This window comes from Thermothelomyces heterothallicus, assembly GCF_042370625.1.
Source record: "Thermothelomyces heterothallicus CBS 202.75 unplaced genomic scaffold P884_scaffold_15, whole genome shotgun sequence".
Lineage (NCBI taxonomy): Eukaryota > Fungi > Ascomycota > Sordariomycetes > Sordariales > Chaetomiaceae > Thermothelomyces > Thermothelomyces heterothallicus.
Genome location: NW_027192576.1, coordinates 763841 through 780826, shown reverse-complemented (window position 1 = coordinate 780826; position 16986 = coordinate 763841). Strand labels below are relative to the sequence as shown.

The window sequence follows — 16986 nt, the reverse complement described above, 5'->3', positions numbered from 1 at the left end:
ATATTATATAATTATCCGGATCAAAAACCCGCCGTCGTCGCCACCTTTCCCTTGAAGCCGTCCAATCCCATGTCGTTTCGATACAGGAAGGTAGGTTGGCTAAGGAGGTTTGTTACTTTGATCTGGAGACGCAGCTCGCTACCTAGTACCGTAAACGAGATGACGTGATCGGAAGATCCCCCCATCTCCCCTCCTATCACTCGCGCGCTAGAATCGTCTCACAAAGCCACCCCATGTCATCATTTACTAATCGGTTAATGCGCCTTGCATCCGGATGCTGGGTTCGGTTTCTCGCCGTGGGTTTAAGAGAGATGGGAAAGAGGATAGGAAAAGGAATACACAACCCTCCTAGCGTGGGGACGAGAAACCCGCCGGTTTGGTGTTCGCATAATATACAGACTACAGTACAGATGGGTGGGGGGCCGTATCCCTGCTGCAGGCTCGGCCAGGAACGGATGCCGCCCCGTGACGCCGTGACTCCCCCAGATGCAATCAGTGTAGCAGCACAGATTAGGCCTTTTCGTTTTGAACACTACTACTCAGTGCCGCTCTCCCTTGTTGCGCTTCTGCAGGATGCGCGCGACGATCTTCTCCTTCTCCTCGAGGGCCCGCCTCTCCTCGTACTCCCGCGCCGCCCTGAGGGAACGCTCCGCCGAGTCCTTGTTTGCGCGCTCGTTGAGCTTCTCCTTGGCGTCTGCGAGCGTAGACTTGAGGCTCGCAAACATGGTCTCGGGAGCAGGCGGCGGGGTAGCGTGCTGCGCTGCGGCGATCCTCGGGGCCCTCGCGTCGAGGACGCGCGGCGCTTGCCAGGCCGCGGTGGGGCGCGACGGAGGGCCCGGCGCGGTCAGCGGCCGCAGGCCGACTAGCCGCCGGAACCACGGTTGGTGCATAAAGTATGCCTGAATCGTGTGCAGGAGAGACGAGAGGAAGAAGTACCAGGTGAGGCCGGACGGCAGGAACAGGGCCACCACGGTAGAGATGGGCATGACGACGAGGCTCATGATCTTCATCATCTTCTGCTGCTGGGCGGCCATATAGGGCAGGGGTATCTACGTATCTCGCGCGGTTAGTAAAGGGCTTTCATCCTTGGGTTGCTGTACCAAACGGGGTTCTTAAGAGTTGACAAACCCTCATGCCCATGGCAACGATGATGCCCGTGGCGATGGGCAGAATAAACAGCGGATCGGAAGCTGTAAGGTCGGTGAACCAGAGAATGCCCCCGGTCTCGAACGAGGGAACCGGAAGCGCGGACATGCCCTTGATGAGGCGGAACATGCCGATACCGATCGGAAGCTGGATCATCGGAACAAAGTTCTTCCACAGCGAGTAGCCCGCTGCCTTGTTCATCAAGGCGATCTTGGCCCTGGCCTCGGCGCCGGCGAGATGGTTGCCAGTGACCAGCACCCGCTTCATCTCCTCGGTGGCGGCCTGGTACCGCGGGTCCTTGAGCAGCTCCTGGTACTTGATCGAGTTCTCCGACGCGTCAAGGGCCGGCTTGAGCAGGGCCAGCCTGATGCCAACGGCGACCACGGCGATGGAGGCCCACCAGGGGAGACCGGTGTAGACGTAGACCGACTCCAGGATTGTCTGCATTATCGAGGTTGGGCCCCAGCCGTACTCCAGCCCGAGCGTCTTGAGGAAGCCGATCTGCTCGGGAATGTCGAGTAGGTCGCTCCCCGTGAGGTTGACCGGCGTTCCAGTGAGGTCGGAAAGGCTCGAAGCATCGGGCGTGGTCGTCGGGGCAGCTGTTGTCGACTGGGTGGAGGCATTGCGGGCTTGATGGCGGGTATAGATAAGGTGTTGAGAAGCAGCAGCGAGAGGCATCGGACCGCCTATCCTCCTCGCCGTTGTTGGTGCATGCAGGGTCGTTCCGTTATTGCGCAACGCTGTCCCGAATTGACGGGAGAGAAGCCGGGTCGAAGTCTTGGGAGCCGCCTGAGTCCGCTGTGTCAGTGTGCAGTTTGTTGGAAAACAAATCGCTGAAGAAAAGAATGGAACAGGAAGAAGAGTGAGACTCACGGCCCTCGCAAGGCCCAGCGCCGGGTTCGAATTTGAACGGAGAAGGCCCCTGCTGGAAAGCATCTTGTCTGCTGTTGCTGTGTTGGCAGGTGCGCGGTCGCAAAGGGTCCCGTCGCGGGCCAAAATTTCCGCGTTCCTGGGCGCCGGTCAACCGGGCACGTTGGAAAGTTTTAAGCGGGTCTCGTCCCGGCTGGCCCTTGGCTGGCCCTTGGCTGGCCCGAGCCCGCCAAGCATGAAGGTGGGGCACTCCGAGGGTAGTGTAGTCATTGCACTTGACCTCTGGGGAAGCTTAGGGTCCAATTGCAACTGTTGTGAAGGTTGGCAGATCCGATTCCGCAGCGATAGTAAATAGGTATTTTATGGCCCTCGGGGTTATGTACTGTACTTGTACAGAGAAGGAGTGCAACCCAAAACACCGGCCGCCTACCACCCTTCACTACCTGCAAATTGCTATGTGTGATTACAAGTATCTGCAAGTACGGAGTACTCGCTCGGCAAGAGTCCCGTCCAGTGCATCCATAGGACCCACAAGAAGCGCTGGTTGTCTTCTTATTGCTGTGGACTAAAGGGTGTGTGATGCCGGGTGCATCCATCAGAGTCGTGGTGACGGCACACTCCTCAAACATGCCTGCCCTTCATTCTAAGGTTGTCAGGTCATCAAGTTCGTTTCTCCGCCTTGGTTTCTCCACAGCTTCGATTCCAGGACCGATGGAATGTGCCTGTCGCCTCGAGACCGGGAAGACCTAGAGGGATATTAGCCATGATGTCTTTTTGAGGCTGGTGCCTGGGGACGGTTGCAGGCTTGACGCACCCTCGTGTTGCTCCACCCTAACCTGAACGCGGCCTCGTGCGCAAAGAGCTCGCCGAACCCCAGCATCATGCCGTTGATGAATGGAAGGAGGAGATTGATGGCGGCGCCGCGGATGATGGACCATATCGTGGGTGGCTGGTAGAGAATAACGGCGGGGGACGGGGACGAGGACGAGGGCGGCGAGACCGACTGCTCTTCGTGACGCGAGTACTGCTCGCTATCGGACCGTATCGTCACTCCGGATTCGGCCATGGGATTCGGCGGCTCATCGGATGCCATGTTTGGGGCTGTAGTGTCAATGCGCGACACTCAATTTGTTGGTGTTGCTGGTGACGGGATGTTTCACGCCGACCCCCAGTGCTCTGACGACGAGATGCAGGTCACACCGAAACTTGAGCTAGCGTTAAGTGGTCCAGGCGTCTCGGAACCTTTGCAGTCCCTGGATTACGTAATGGTTCTGGCGTGCGCCGGTTGGCGGGGCTCCCGACAGCAATGACGCGGGGCAGCCTTGCTGCATTCGTCGCCCTGAGCTGCCTGATCTCGAACCAAACTGGACAACAAATCAAGTCGGAAGTTCGTGCTTTCCCAAAATCTTCACTTTTTTGATCGGCATCCTGAACAGCTCAAGACCCTTAACGCCACTCTCGAAATGGCAGACCATGATACGTTGATCAGCAATTTTTGTGAGCTGACGGGCGCCTCGACGGAGCAGGTAAGCTCGTCAGCTTCGGCGATTGCGCGCATCTCTGGGCACCCGCTGACTATCGCAGGCCACAGAATATCTGAGTGGCAGCAAGTGGGACATTGACTCGGCGGTGACTGCGTACTACACAGACTTGGAGGAGGGCGAGCAGGCCCGGAATTCCACCGCCGCGGCCGCGGCACCCGAGCCTGCATATACCGGTCCCCGAACGTTAGACGGCCGTCCGGCGCCTGAGTACGCCACTGCCTCTTCGTCTTCGACCTCAAAGAAGCCACAAAAGCGCACTGGCGTGGCAACGCTCAGCTCTATTGGCGGTGGTAACAGCCACGACGATTCCGAGGAGGACGACGATTATGACGACGAGGACGACGAGCGGCGTGGGCCGAGGGACCTGTTCGCTGGCGGAGAGAAATCCGGCTTGGCCGTACAAGATCCAGCTCAGCGCTCGTCTGACCCGCGGAAGCTGATTAGTGACATTGTTGCCAAGGCTCGATCGTAAGCATTGCTGATTCTCCTCGCTCTTTCCGTAGTTTGCGCGCTAACGGTGAGCTTGCACAGAAACGCCCGGCAGTCTAGCGAAGAACCCGCCGGTCCGTCGAGAAGCAGGTTTCGCGGCGTGGGACATACACTTGGCGGAGATGGCGTCGAGAGCCGCGTGATTCCCGACCCGCAGGGCAGCCCGATCCCCACAGCGACCAGCGAAGGTCCAGTGCAGGAGCGCGTCCTGCACATCTGGAACGACGGCTTCAGCATCGACGATGGAGAGCTGCGGCGTTTCGATGACCCCCAGAACCGGGCGGACCTGCAAATGATTCGGGAAGGGCGGGCGCCGATCCATCTCATGAACGTGCGGCTCGACCAGCGTGTGGACGTCAAGCTCCAGCAGCACAACGAGAATTACCGGCCTCTGCCCAAGGTTTACCGCCCATTCAGCGGCACGGGGCGGCGGTTGGGAAGCCCCGTTCCGGGCGAGGCCGCGCCAGCTCCGCAACCGGTATCCACCACCGCAGCGACGGCGAGTACGAGCCAGGCCCCTTCCACCGGTGCGGACGAGTCCCAGCCGACCGTCACGCTGCGCATCCAGCTTCCGGACGGAACCCGTCTCCCGGCGCGCTTCAACACGACTCAGACGGTGGGCGATGTCTACGACTTCATCCAACGTTCCTCCCCTTCCCTCGGCGGCCGAGCGTGGGTCCTCTCCACTACATTCCCAAACAAGGAGCACGACGATAAGAGCCTAGTGCTGGGCGAAATGGCCGAGTTCAAGCGGGGCGGTGCCGCGGTTGTTAAGTGGAAGTAGGCGTGTGAGGGAGGCATGGAACACTTTGCCTTTTTGGTGGCAGGAATGTCTTTCTGTTTCTCTGGGCCGTGGCGTTGGGATGGTTTACCGATAAGTAATAGATGAGACAACCTTACACATTGATCTCTGGCGTGGGGCGAGAACGCTCCTGCTCATGGCACCATCAGCAGATATGAGAAGATTTTGACCGAATGACGTAACGATACATCGAGAGAGAGAGAGAGAGAGAGGGAGAGGGAGAGAAAGAATCATGCCGAGAGATGACGGTGATGACCATCGTGGCTACCTCAGCCGCATCACCTAATATACGCTAAGAACCCTTTAAAACACCAGGAACGCCGACACCGTGGTATCACAGCCCGCCGTGGCAAAGACAGAAGCGTACATACGTATCCCCCAGGCCAGCATCCCCTATTCTTCATCTTCATCTTCTCTCTTCCCGTCTTCCTCCCTGCCGGAATCCGAGCCGAATCTGTCTCAGCTCTCCTGGGCCCCCACTGCCGCCTCCGCCCCGTAGCTCGACGGGACTCCTCCCACCGGGGCGGGCGCTCCGGTGGTGGTGGTGGCCACCTGCTGCGGCGCGACGACGGGCCCGTCGAGGAACCTGAACCAGGAGCGGGCGGCGGCGACGTTGAGCTTGGCGCTGTTGAAGCGGGCCTCGCCGGGGGGCATGCAGACGAGGATGTAGGTGTTCGTGGTGAACTTGGTGGCGAACATGCTGAAGGTGGCGCCCATCTTGTACTCAAAGTCGGAGAACTGCTCGGCGTTGCGCGGGGTGCCCGTGTACTTGGAGCACGTGTGCTTCCAGCTCTTGAGGATGTTGCTCATGCGCTCGAACCGGTCCCCGTACGGGTTCCGCTCCCCCTCGGGCGACGTCCAGCGCGAGACGACCAGGAACGAGGTCCGCTCGAACAGGAGGATCTCGTCGGCGTCGATGGCCAGCCCCAGCGACGCCAGCTGCGTCTCGATCACCGCCAGGTTGGGCACCAGGTCGTGGATGATGGAGGCCCAGGCCTTGTACAGGGACTGGTCCCAGATGGAGGTGGCGAACAGCTGGAGGCTGACGGGTGGTTCTAGCTGGGTGGAAGCGGAGGGGGAAGGGGATGTCTGTTGTTGTTGTTGTTGCTGCTGCTCCTGTTGTTGTTGTTTTTGTTGTTGTTGTTGACCGCCGGCGCCCTGTTCGGGTCTTTGCTTGTGCATGATGGCGAGGGCCTCGCTCGTCTTACGACGGACGAGGGCGGCGCGGTGCTCAAAGACGTCCTCGCGCGTCATTGGCTGGATCAGGTCCATCTTGTGGATGAGCACAAAGACCTTGGCCTCGCGCGAGTACTGGATGAGGGCGCTGATGATGTTGACGTAGGTGGCCAGGTCGCGCTCGATGTCGCGGCTCTCAATGTCGAAGACGTAGATGAGCACGCCGACGTTGCTGAAGACGTGGGCGCGCTGCTGGGAGAGGTAGTTCTCCATGAACGCTTCCTGGCCACCGCAGTCCCACAGGTTCAACGTCAGGTTTCCCAGGAACTTAACGTGCGACAGGTCAATGTCGATCGTGGCGCCCCTGTTGTTTGACGTTAGCGAGCCGTTGCCGGTGCCTTTACGCTCGAATTGTTACGGCAACGACAGGAGAACATAAGAGAGTGCGGCTCACAGTCGCCGGGTGTCCCGGGCCAGGTAGTTGCTGAAGATGATGCTGCGCATACTGGACTTCCCGGACCCGCTCTTCCCCATGAGCAGCACCTTCTGCTTCTTGACCTTCTTGAGCTGCGCTTGAGCAGGCGAGGGGCGCATCGGGTCGACGCCAGCCACCGCCGGCGAGGCGCCCATGTTGTTCTCGTATTCCGACATGGTGGCTGGTCAACTCATCGGGACAGAGATTGGCTGGGGAAAGAAAAGTGGGGATGATTTTTTGTTTTAAAAATGGTGCAGCGTATGTGTGAGGCCGGCGAGTGTGGTTGTGATGTTGAGAGATGGCCGTGTGTTGAGATAACCGACCAACCGACCCTGGAAGCCAGGTCGGGTTGACGAAGTATCAGGCCCACAGCGGGGCACCAACTCCCCAGTTCCACGGACCACCTGGGGCACCAAGGCCGTCACTCAGCGATTGGGAGTTCACTTGCGGAAAGAACTGCCAGGTGAGTCGGCTCACGTGATTCCCTGAACGGATGCCTTATGTTAAATGACCTGGCACTCGCGTATTGCCATTATCATCCGTCAAGCAAAAACCAAGGAAATGGAAGCATTGAGGTTTTGGGCTACAAATCCAGTGAGTCGTCTTCCAGTTCGGGGAGCTGGCTGCCGAACAGGGTTAGGGTCAGCTGTTTCCAAGCAGTGTCTAGGTAATTTACCTTTGCCCTTAGGGTCCATTGCAAGTACCCTCTCGCGCTGAAAAGCATATTAATTAAGTCGGACCCCCTGTTTTTAGGCCACCCCCCCTTTGGGCCACTTAGCAAGTCTTGGCACCTACACCTACCTATCATCTTCAACCTTCCATACAACAGTCTGTTCAACCCACCACAATATAGGAAGCCTCTGAATCTATACTTTTTGACCTGCTCTCTTTAGCTATAGAGCCCTCTATACGGCCAGCTTTAACCTGGGCCTGGTAGATCTATTCAATCGTAGCAAACTACTTATTTAGATCCCTAACTACTCTCCTGCTCTTTGACAGCTAGGCTACCTCTAATTATACCTTTAGGCCTTTGTTTTCTTATTATAACTAGGCTAGTTAAAAGTCCTTCTAGTTAAATGCTTTTCTAACCTTCCTAAATAGGAGCCTATATTAGACTAGGGTAGGAAGCTCTTAGTATAACTAGAGGGCTATAGGATATAGATTTGTTTTTCTAGTTCTAATAAGTTATACTATATATACTAGATATAAATAAGGGTACCTATCTAAGGGGTATAAGGGGAGATAACAAGGTAGAAAAGAAATATAATAAAATAATAATAATAATAATAATAGTAACAAGTACTCTTATAACACGGAGATCTGGCTCCAATAAGGATGGAAGTCGACAGCAAGGTTATCCGCCGACTTGGTCTTATAGCCGTCCGACTCAATCATGTTGGTCGCCCCGATGGTGATGAGGTTGTGGATCCGGACGTGCTCAAAGTTGTCGTTGACGAGGACCAAGCTCTGCTGACAATTCATTGTATCGACTAAGGGGGGGGGGCGCGCCGGGTGTTGTTAGATAGAGGCTATGGCCGTCATGAACCGAATCCAAAAGGGAACAACGTACCACAGTCCTGAGTGTATGTCGTGAACCAAGAATAGAGGCCCGCGCCGGCGATGAAGACGTCGGTCGAGTTTCGGACGAGAAGAGCCCATGAGGCATCACAGCCAGAAGCGCCACTGTTCTGGCAGTCATATCCCCAGTCACCGGCGAACTTACCAACCGTGTCAGCAAACGGTGCCGGTGGCTTGGGGGTGGGCTGGTAGTAGGGCGACTCCGTCTGGATCATGCCGGCAAACACATTCCGAGCCTTCCAGAAGTTGTACTGGTACATGACGGCGTGTTCCGAAGACGTTCCGTAGAGCCAGGTTGCATCAGTGCTCTCCACAAGCAGGCCGCGAGCCACATAGACAGACATTTGCACCTGCGTAGCGACGGAGTAGTCAGCCTCAACTCTTTTTTGTTGCCTTCTGCGTAGAGCCGGAGAAGCAAGATAGGGTGAAATTGGAAGAGGGGGGTAGATAGACGCGGGTTCGCCGCGAGGGACTTTACCATGTTGTTGTTGTCATCCTCCCAGCTCGGGTCGTCGATATCATGGTCCGCCAACCAAAGCCAGACGTTATCCAGCAAAGCAGATGAGGCCGGGGTGATATGCATCATCAGACTGCCCACGCTGCAACCGCTGTTCGTCCCGGAGGTGGAAGGGGGGCACTGCTTTGAGGTGAGTTCTGTGCCCTCACCACCACCGAGACGGACGTGACTATCTGTTTCAGGTGTCAGTCAGCAAATCGTCACGGCCGTTGAGGAATCCAAATGGCCTACCCCACATGGCGGCAGCTCCAGGCGAGCTGGCCTTGATGTTCCACTCTACGAACACGGCACCGGGGGTTGGTCCCTTGGAAGTGAATAGGAGATCCTGTATCTCAACACTCCCCACGTCGCCACGTTTGCCCACTCGAACAAGGGGGCGCGGGTTCCTGCCGTAGGGTAGCAACCACGTCAGCGCAGACTGGGGATGAGGGGCGAGGAACAGTTTGCGCACGAAGCATCACCGAAGTTGTTTCCCGAGGCCACCAGTTGAGACCAGGCCTCCCCCACAATTCTCGCGCCCGCCGGGATGGTGATTGTGTCGGTAAGGATGTAGGAGCCCGCATCCACAAAGATGATCTTTGAACCCGCATTGTCATCAAGCGCCTTTTGGAAAGCCGCCGTGTCACCAGTAGATCCGTCGCCTGAGGTCGCGTCAGTTCCCAGAACAAGATGGCCACATCGTTAGAGGTAAGAATGGAAGAAACTGTAGGGTGGTTAGTGCCTGGCTGCATACCCCTGGCGTAGTCCTTCATGTGAACAAAGGAAGCGGCTCCCTCGTTTTCATATTGAGGTCTTGCCCTCTCAAAGAATGGCAGTTTCGGAAGACCCGAGCTCGAAGAGCCAAGGAGAGACTTTTCGCGGTCGGTGGTGAAAGTCATGGAAAGGGAGTCGCCCCTGACTCGCCCGTCCGAGTAGACGGGCCCGAGAACCCATGTGTCGACGCTGCCCACGCTGGCCGAGAGGTACACCTTGCCCTGAGTGTCCACGACCGGATTCTGGACATTGTCGAAGGCAACATTGTCAAGCGTAATACCAGTAGTTCCCTTAGCCAGCTCCTTGGTGGCCGGGAATGTCAGGATCGCGGTCCCCGTGTTGGTGAATTTTGAATCCAGCAGTAGAATGGACCCCGTATGATGGACGCCATCCTCCGAGACGAGTTTGAATCCAGTCGTACAACCGGAGATGTCGATGCTCTTCCAGGCCTAGTCAAACGGAGGGGAGTAAGTAAGCCAGCGTCCCGAAACCTTAGTCCACGGTGGATGGCCACTCACCCAGGCCCAGTCCCAAATGAGCTGCACAGCGGTTGCGCAGTTTCTGAACTTCAGCCGCTGGGCCGTGAATTGCTGGCTGCCACCATCTGTAAACGCTGGTTAGTACCTTCACACTGAAGTGAGACATGTTCGGGCAGCCCGAGCTGAGGCAGGGGCAAGCGTACAGATGCCAAAGTTGCCACCGTTGAACGTCAAGTCACTCATGACGCCGCCGCTCCCATTTTCGGCAACTGAGAGGCTCGTTGGTCACTCACTGCTCCAGACCAATTTAACAGGTGCTAACTCGGAAGACTCACAAATGGCCTGCTGAGTGGTCGGGGGAGCGCCGGGGGTCATTCGGCTGTGTCATGACTCGATGGGTGAGCTTGCAGGTCATGTCGGATATTTAATTATTAATTAGGGGTGCTCGTACGTTGCCAATCATTTGTGTCCCAAAAAGAGCGTATATTGTGCTGGAAACCAGGTACGTGCCTTTTCAAGAGAATGTTCAGTTACTAATGCGTAACCCCTCACACATCCCGAGTTTTGCGAGTTCGCATCAAAACTTTGCATGCACACTGTCAAAATCCTCCTTCATGACCGCCGCCCGAGTGCGCCGTCCCTCAGAAACCAAATCCCTCCGCCAGTTTCTTTCACGCGTCGCGACTTGCGGCCAAACTTGCCTGATTACACAATGCCGCGCAGGCGGTTAGCCAACCCGGCGACCCGATTCACCTTTTCTGCAGGGCGCTGGCACTTCTCTTTAAGCTCGCTGTCTTGATCTTCCTCATTTATATCAGCAAAACGCTGGGCTACTCGAACGGCGTCAGATTCGCCGGTGTAGGTCCGCTTCCGCCGCTGTTTCTCCGTCCGCGCCGGCTAACATGATCCCTCTCAACGCGTAGGTCGTCTGCGCAATCTTGCACGATGCCAGTCAAGTGGTGGCCCTCACTGATCGTCATCATCATCATCGGCTGCGCCATGTCCCCCCTCCGTGTGTCGTCATCTTCGATATTGTCATCCTAATCCTCCTGGGCGCGAGCATTGGGTACGACTTTGCCGAGGCCTTGTCTCACCTTGACAAGCGCGCCGGTCCCTTCTACCGTGCTCTCCTCGACGACCAGCACTACATGGTATATACGATGCTGTGAGCTCTCCATTCTAACGCACTTCCAGTTGCGCCACCAAGCCACTAATGCCATCTCCTAGGGCGGTACACGGAATTCTTATAGGTGTCTCCCTACGGGACTTTCGCCTTCAGGCCCGCCTTGAGGATCGCCTGCCGTCCGCCGATAGCTCTGTCTGTCAATGCCACAGCAGGCGATGATATGCGCGACGAACCGGCGAGGCGGGGCGATATGGAAGGAGTTGAACTGCGAATGAGGTAGCTAAGTTGCTTCCCGACGGACTTGTGTTATTATACGCTTCGCAAAACGGATCCTTTCACCTCGGCTTGCTCTCTTTCTTGCTCGAACCTCGTGTGAAGTACATTGCTTCCCCCCAGCCCCGTGGCCGTCTATCAGACGTTGTGAATGTCGTGTATCATCCTCCATATAATGCGAACCCCGAATCCCATTCTTGATCAACTCAGTCGCCGCCCGGGACAAACGCGGAGAACAGCGAAGAAAGGGGTAGGAGACAAAGAAGGACAACAGGACAGTGCTACACGGCCACTTTGAAGCCGGGAAATTGGAAAAGCCAGCAGACAACAGGTCAATAATACAGCCTAGATGATGGAAGTTATATATCACCGACAGTGGCGGGCTCAGATGCTACCCCAGAGCGTCCATTCGACAGGAAAACTCCCGGCCCAGATACAACGACCGTTTATACCCACACACACCATCCCCACGTCACCATCCTCTCACTCCTCTCCCTCTCATATACCCCAATCAGTTTCCACACAACCCAAGCAAACCCAACCAGGACGGCGACCGCCGTCCTCCCGCCCACCCACTCTGCCCTCTCCAAGTCCAGCGCCGACACCCTCACGACATTCACCAGCGACGTTCCTGTCGCCGGCCGCGGCTCGACATGCCAGAACACGGTGCCGTCCTCAAACAAGCCGTCATACCCCAGCTTGACCTTCTCAAACGGATTCGGCGGGAACTAGAAGGCTCCCCCGCGCTCGGGCTCGGGCTCACAGGCCCAGAACACGGCCGGGTAGGGCACGGATATGGACGAGTAGCCGCCCTCCGCGGGGGCGAGGTAGCGCAGGTAGAGGGGGATCTGGGCGGTCCATTCCTTGTTCTCCTCCTTAACCCTAAGAGCCCCACTGCGGCATGACATACTCGGGCGCTTCGAGGTCGACGGGCTGGGTCATGTAGCACAGGGCGGTGAGGTTCTTGGAGGCGAGGAAGAGCGGATCCGAGAGCTGGTACCTGTTAGCGAAGATGGCGCGGGGCAGGGTGAGGTAAGCGCAAGGGGTGCGACTTATAGCCATAGTCGAGGAGGGCGTTGTAGGGGACCTTGTACTCGTCGATATATGCATTAACCTACACGAAGGTCTAATTAGTTGGCGAGCGGGTTGATCTTGACGATGCCGCGCTCGTCGACAGACCTCGATGACGCTAATGTCGCCGCGCTACCCGCCCTGTCACGGCACGGCCTGCGGGCGCTGCCTTCCATGATGTGACAGCTCTATAGTGCAGCCAGTGGTTCGATCTGTCGGATTGAATCATTCGTACCCTTTTGACGGGAACATGGCGTAGTGGTATGGCTGCACATTGCGTGCCGTGACAAGAGCCATCCTTGGGCTTCTTTGTCTCGTTGTCCACAATCTCGGCAGGTCGACATCCGGTGCACGCAAGAAAGAGGTAACATCCCCACAGATTAATACGATGCCGCTCCCGAGGGAAAATCCTCGTGTCATAAGCGATATTATACGTGAGGAGAACCAGCAGATCGTTCCAATCGGCTACTTCCTTGCCGAGCACGTTAGGCGGTCGGAGGCCGTGTTTGCGTATAAGTTCGGTATCGTAGAACTGCAGCGTGCTAGTACGGTAGCCGTAGAAACATACATAAGTTTGCTCTAACTTTTTTTACCTCCTTACTATTATTAATATCTATATACTACCTAGCTATCTAAACGTATAGTTACTTATACTTATGGAAATACTGCCAGGATATACCCTACAAAGTATATTCAATCTCTTATATAGGTGGTCAAGGAAGTCTATCGCAGTCGCTCGGTCTGCTATTTTGATTACGTCGAGCCATAGCCCTAACCTAGCAAAGTTGCAGTACCTTGCTCTTGGTTAGCGACCTACCCGGCGATAGTAGAGAAGGATACCTACCTCTTCCACTTCCGTAGTACGCCAGCAATGTTAGATTTCGTATAGTCGGCATCCGTAGGCTTGATGAAGCGAATCTTTCGTAATCTCTCGCGGCGCGCGGTGCGCTGCGTAGCCGTGAGCGGGACCTTCTGCTGCTTGGCCTCTCGCCGCTGAGCCTCTTGCTCGGTGAAGCGTTTGATGAAATCAGCATGATGGCGAGCTCCTCCGCTAGGGCGGGCGGATGCCATGCTGTCGGCTGGGCTCGTCGCGGGGGAGGAGCAGGAGAAGAGCTGGCTCCGAGAAGTAAGAGAACAGGGGCAAGAGAGTCTGTCGCTTTGGCGGGAAGAGTCGAGCAACTCGCGGAATCCCCGGGAGACGAGCGAGCCATTTTAACTCGGTGGCTATGGGAGCTATTTTTGGCTCTCTCGAGGCCGGCGGTTCGGATTCTGGGTGAAGGAAACGGAGAGTTGGAATCTGAATATTGCCCTTTCTGGCTGTCTCTGATCTGGTGATGCTCTTCCCTGGCTAACTAATTAATACTCCTTATGATCACGCAATACCTCGCTACCGTAGGCCCTTGACTTACATATAGGACGATAGAGCCTTGTGCGACTGACTGCACCTAGGTAACTGAGTACGTAGCGATCGCATCCGTAATGATACGGGTCTGCCGTTGATGGCTAATTATTAGATAGGTTTCGGCCTAGGGCAAGATTGATCCTGAATGCAAAGTAGTAATTACTTAAGTAATGGAGGTCTAGTCCTACGTAGTGTATTATCAACCCCATGTCTTGACTATTCCTTTCGCAGGCAATTGTAGAGTGAACTATGTTACCAGCGCATGTATGTAATCCGTACATACATACAAATCATTATACCTAATTACCTCGGGAATCGATACCTCTCATGGCCACAGTTCAGCTGGCACTGGTCCGTAATTCCCTACAGAACCAAACGTCACCTGAACTCTTATATGCTCGATAAAATCAGTTGCCATGAAAAAAAAAGTTTGATACTTTGATATTCACGTTGTGAACTCGAGGGTTAATTAATTATGGCCGTACTTTCTCTGGCTGCTACCCCCTCCCCCAGGTAGTACTGCTGTCTGCTATTGGCACCCTAGATAAAACCAAAGTACGGTAGCGTGGTTGATTACGGGAGGTAAAATCAAGCGCGTATGGAAGTACCTAGCTAAAGCGGCAGCTGCTGACATGCCCAATCTCACTCTGTTATATACGGTGAAACGGCGGGCTGCGCCCCATGCGGAAGGTCACCCCTGAATTGTCACCCGGGCGGGAAGAACGGTACTCCGTACTTGGCATGTAGTACATTGCATGTGCTACATGCAGGCAGTGTTGTGCGAATAGTGATGGGCAGTATTTTGCAGTGAGCCGCTTGTCCCTCATAGAGCGCGCATCATGCCTGACGGGGGAGGGGGGGACCACTGAGATCTTCATCCTGTCGGGAAGGTTACAGCGATCACATGGCGTGTACCACGGCTGAATTCCCCGAAACGGCAGTTCATCTGATGCGCTCAACCCTGCTCGAATCTGCCGCGGCAATTCGCCAGATGATCATTCCCTTCACCTATTAGTACTCCGGTATCCGCTCGGCGATTGGTTCCCGCGATCGCCCGTGTTGCAGTCCGGAATCTGTATCTGCGGCGTGACTACCAGGGTGTAGTATAGGTACACTACGCAATAGAAATATAAAAGAGAAGCGTATTTTGAGGCGGGATGCCGTGTCACACAGAAGCCGTGGTGATCTCATCTTCCACTTCCGCCAACACGCAAAAGAAAAGGGGCGAAAAGAAGAAAGAAAGAAGGGAAGAAGCTACCAGGAGAGACGGGACCGTCTTGCTGCCAAGATGAAGTTGAACTTGCTCGTTTCGTCCGCCCTTCTGGCACTTGCTTCGGCCGCGGCCGTGCAATCGCCACAGCAGCGAAAGTCCTACGACGGGTACAAGGTCGTCCGTCTCACGGTCGGGAAAGATGCGGCCAAGGTCAACAGCATCATCGACCGCCTCGGCCTTTCTACGTGGAAGGGGAAGGTCCGGGCCGGTGCCGTGGCCGACATTGTGATCCCGCCCTCCCAGGTCGACGCATTCGCCGCCGAGACGGCCGGCATGGAGGCCGTCACGATGCACGAGGACCTGGGCGCGTCCATCGCGGCCGAGTCGACATTCCAAGTCTATGCCGGTACGTGACCGTCACACAGCAACCAATCTTTTATTTTCTTTTTCTTCTTGTTCGTTTCCGTATGCCCGCTCACAAGTCGCTTCTCAGCCGGGTCCGCCAACGCCACTTGGTTCCAGTCATACCACAGCTTCGACGACCACGTCCAGTTTCTGAACGACCTCCAGCAGCAGTTCTCGACGCAGGCCGAGATCGTCTCGTCCGGCAAGTCTCTGAACGGAAGGGACATCACCGGCATCCACTTCTGGGGCAAGTCGGGCAAGGGGAAGCCCGCCGTCGTCTTCCACGGGACCGTCCACGCGCGCGAGTGGATCTCGACCATGGTGAGCTAACATAATTACGTTCATCCAAGGCACCGATGAGAGATGAATGATTTGCTAATATAAATATCATATCATAACCTAGGTCGTTGAATACCTTGCCTACTACCTGCTCAACAACCAAGACTCTGCCGAGGTCGCGGGCTTCCTCGACAAGTACGACTTTTTCTTCTTTCCATTTGTCAACCCTGACGGTAAGTAAACCTTGCCTGTCTTGCGTCGTTGAAAATCTTATCTTCTTGGTCAGTCGGCTGATGGTCTCCATGCCAGGCTTCGTCTACACCCAGACCAACGACCGGCTGTGGCGCAAGAACCGGCAGAGCACCTCCGGTAGCAGCTGCATCGGCCACGACATCAACCGCAACTGGCCCTACAAGTGGGACGTCAGCGGCGGCGCCTCGACCAACCCCTGCGCCGAGGACTTTAAGGGAACCAAGGAGGCCGACGCCCCGGAGACCCAGGCCCTCTCCGCCTGGCTGAAGAAGACCAAGGAGAGCCAGGGAATCAAGCTGTTTATCGATTGGCACTCGTACTCGCAGCTCTTCATGACTCGTAAGACTCCCCCCACACCTCCGCCCCCCTCCCCCCAATTTTTTTTTTTTTTTTTTTCAGTTGTTGTACGCTCTATTATTCTAGGGAACCTTTAGGCAGCTAACATGATGAACCCTTTTCTTCCTTCCCTTCCCTTCCCAGCCTACGGATACTCGTGCACGGCCGTGGCGCCCAACAACTCCGAGCTGCAGTCCCTGGCCCAGGGCGCCGCGGCGGCCATCAAGGCGGTGCACGGCACCAGCTTCAAGACGGGCCCCATCTGCTCGACCATCTACAAGGCCACCGGCAGCAGCGTCGACTACGCCAACGACGTCGTCGGCGCCGACTACGTCTTCACCGCCGAGCTGCGCGACACCGGCAACTACGGCTTCGTCCTCCCCGCCAGCCAGATCCTGCCCAGCGGCGAGGAGACCTACGCCGGTGTGCGCTACCTGCTCCAGAACATGAAGTAATTAATAATGAATGGGCGCGGCCGGGAGTGCCATTTCCGTGTCCCCGGGGCAGATAATGTCCGGAGTCCCGCCAGCGTCCCCTTCCCTCCCCCCTTTTTTTTGTCACCTTCCCTGGCAAGCCCGGGAATTGAGTTACAAATATCTGTGCCGAAGAAAGGGGGGAGGGAATCTGGCCGTCCGCTTGCTGGATGGCTCCATGGCCGAGATTTAACCAATCATTTATGGATATTCTAGCTTCTACAACAACAAGAGAGGTTTCAGGACTGATATGACCGCCCTTCCTGCAATTATTATCCGCTGTTCCATGATCTTGTCTACCAAATCTTCTCTTCTTTACAAACCCAC

The 16986-nt window shown here is 56.0% G+C and overlaps 7 protein-coding genes across 7 annotated transcripts; 3 read left to right on the top strand and 4 right to left on the bottom strand.

Moving 5' to 3' along the window:
* Positions 1-539: 539 nt before the first annotated feature.
* P884DRAFT_278561 (60Kd inner membrane protein-domain-containing protein) lies at positions 540-3109 on the bottom strand (the record flags this gene model as incomplete). Its single annotated transcript, XM_069443198.1, has 5 exons — positions 540-1049; positions 1129-1886; positions 2020-2090; positions 2172-2215; positions 2831-3109. 5 exons carry the CDS (start codon positions 3107-3109, stop codon positions 540-542), a joined length of 1662 nt encoding a protein of 553 aa, XP_069296673.1.
* Positions 3110-3479: 370 nt separating this feature from the next.
* On the top strand, positions 3480-4833 carry P884DRAFT_300785 (uncharacterized protein; the record flags this gene model as incomplete). Its single annotated transcript, XM_069444803.1, has 3 exons — positions 3480-3542; positions 3601-4028; positions 4092-4833. The coding sequence occupies 3 exons, from the start codon at positions 3480-3482 to the stop codon at positions 4831-4833; spliced, it is 1233 nt and encodes a 410-aa protein (XP_069296672.1).
* Positions 4834-5310: 477 nt separating this feature from the next.
* On the bottom strand, positions 5311-6657 carry P884DRAFT_203151 (Gtr1/RagA G protein conserved region-domain-containing protein; the record flags this gene model as incomplete). Its single annotated transcript, XM_069438482.1, has 2 exons — positions 5311-6391; positions 6482-6657. 2 exons carry the CDS (start codon positions 6655-6657, stop codon positions 5311-5313), a joined length of 1257 nt encoding a protein of 418 aa, XP_069296671.1.
* Positions 6651-10204, bottom strand: P884DRAFT_309661 (pectin lyase fold/virulence factor; the record flags this gene model as incomplete). The annotated part of the gene is made up of 11 exons (XM_069445173.1): positions 6651-7148; positions 7817-7969; positions 8073-8185; positions 8226-8430; positions 8559-8770; positions 8829-8983; positions 9049-9238; positions 9331-9799; positions 9869-9954; positions 10033-10098; positions 10165-10204. The coding sequence occupies 11 exons, from the start codon at positions 10202-10204 to the stop codon at positions 7086-7088; spliced, it is 1752 nt and encodes a 583-aa protein (XP_069296670.1). The 3' UTR covers positions 6651-7085.
* A 570-nt stretch (positions 10205-10774) lies between these two features.
* P884DRAFT_300782 (uncharacterized protein) lies at positions 10775-11056 on the top strand (the record flags this gene model as incomplete). The annotated part of the gene is made up of 3 exons (XM_069444802.1): positions 10775-10830; positions 10890-10980; positions 11024-11056. The coding sequence occupies 3 exons, from the start codon at positions 10775-10777 to the stop codon at positions 11054-11056; spliced, it is 180 nt and encodes a 59-aa protein (XP_069296669.1).
* A 1836-nt stretch (positions 11057-12892) lies between these two features.
* Positions 12893-13788, bottom strand: P884DRAFT_261050 (uncharacterized protein). The gene is made up of 3 exons (XM_069441518.1): positions 13709-13788; positions 13144-13647; positions 12893-13093 (listed from the first exon to the last, which is right to left on the bottom strand). The coding sequence occupies exons 2-3, from the start codon at positions 13368-13370 to the stop codon at positions 12928-12930; spliced, it is 393 nt and encodes a 130-aa protein (XP_069296668.1). The 5' UTR covers positions 13371-13647; positions 13709-13788; the 3' UTR covers positions 12893-12927.
* A 1036-nt stretch (positions 13789-14824) lies between these two features.
* P884DRAFT_245718 (carboxypeptidase) lies at positions 14825-16641 on the top strand (the record flags this gene model as incomplete). Its single annotated transcript, XM_069440438.1, has 5 exons — positions 14825-15320; positions 15408-15640; positions 15723-15831; positions 15908-16189; positions 16331-16641. Exons 1-5 carry the CDS (start codon positions 14990-14992, stop codon positions 16639-16641), a joined length of 1266 nt encoding a protein of 421 aa, XP_069296667.1. The 5' UTR covers positions 14825-14989.
* Positions 16642-16986: the final 345 nt, after the last annotated feature.

What these genes read in the sequence shown, in the direction of transcription:
- P884DRAFT_261050 (XM_069441518.1), bottom strand. Translation starts at nt 13,370, where the DNA reads ATGGCATCCGCCCGCCCTAGCGGAGGAGCTCGCCATCATGCTGATTTC. An exon ending in GTACTACGGAAGTGGAAGAG is followed by an intron (nt 13,094 to 13,143) that starts GTAGGTATCCTT and finishes ACCAAGAGCAAG; the next exon opens with GTACTGCAACTTTGCTAGGT.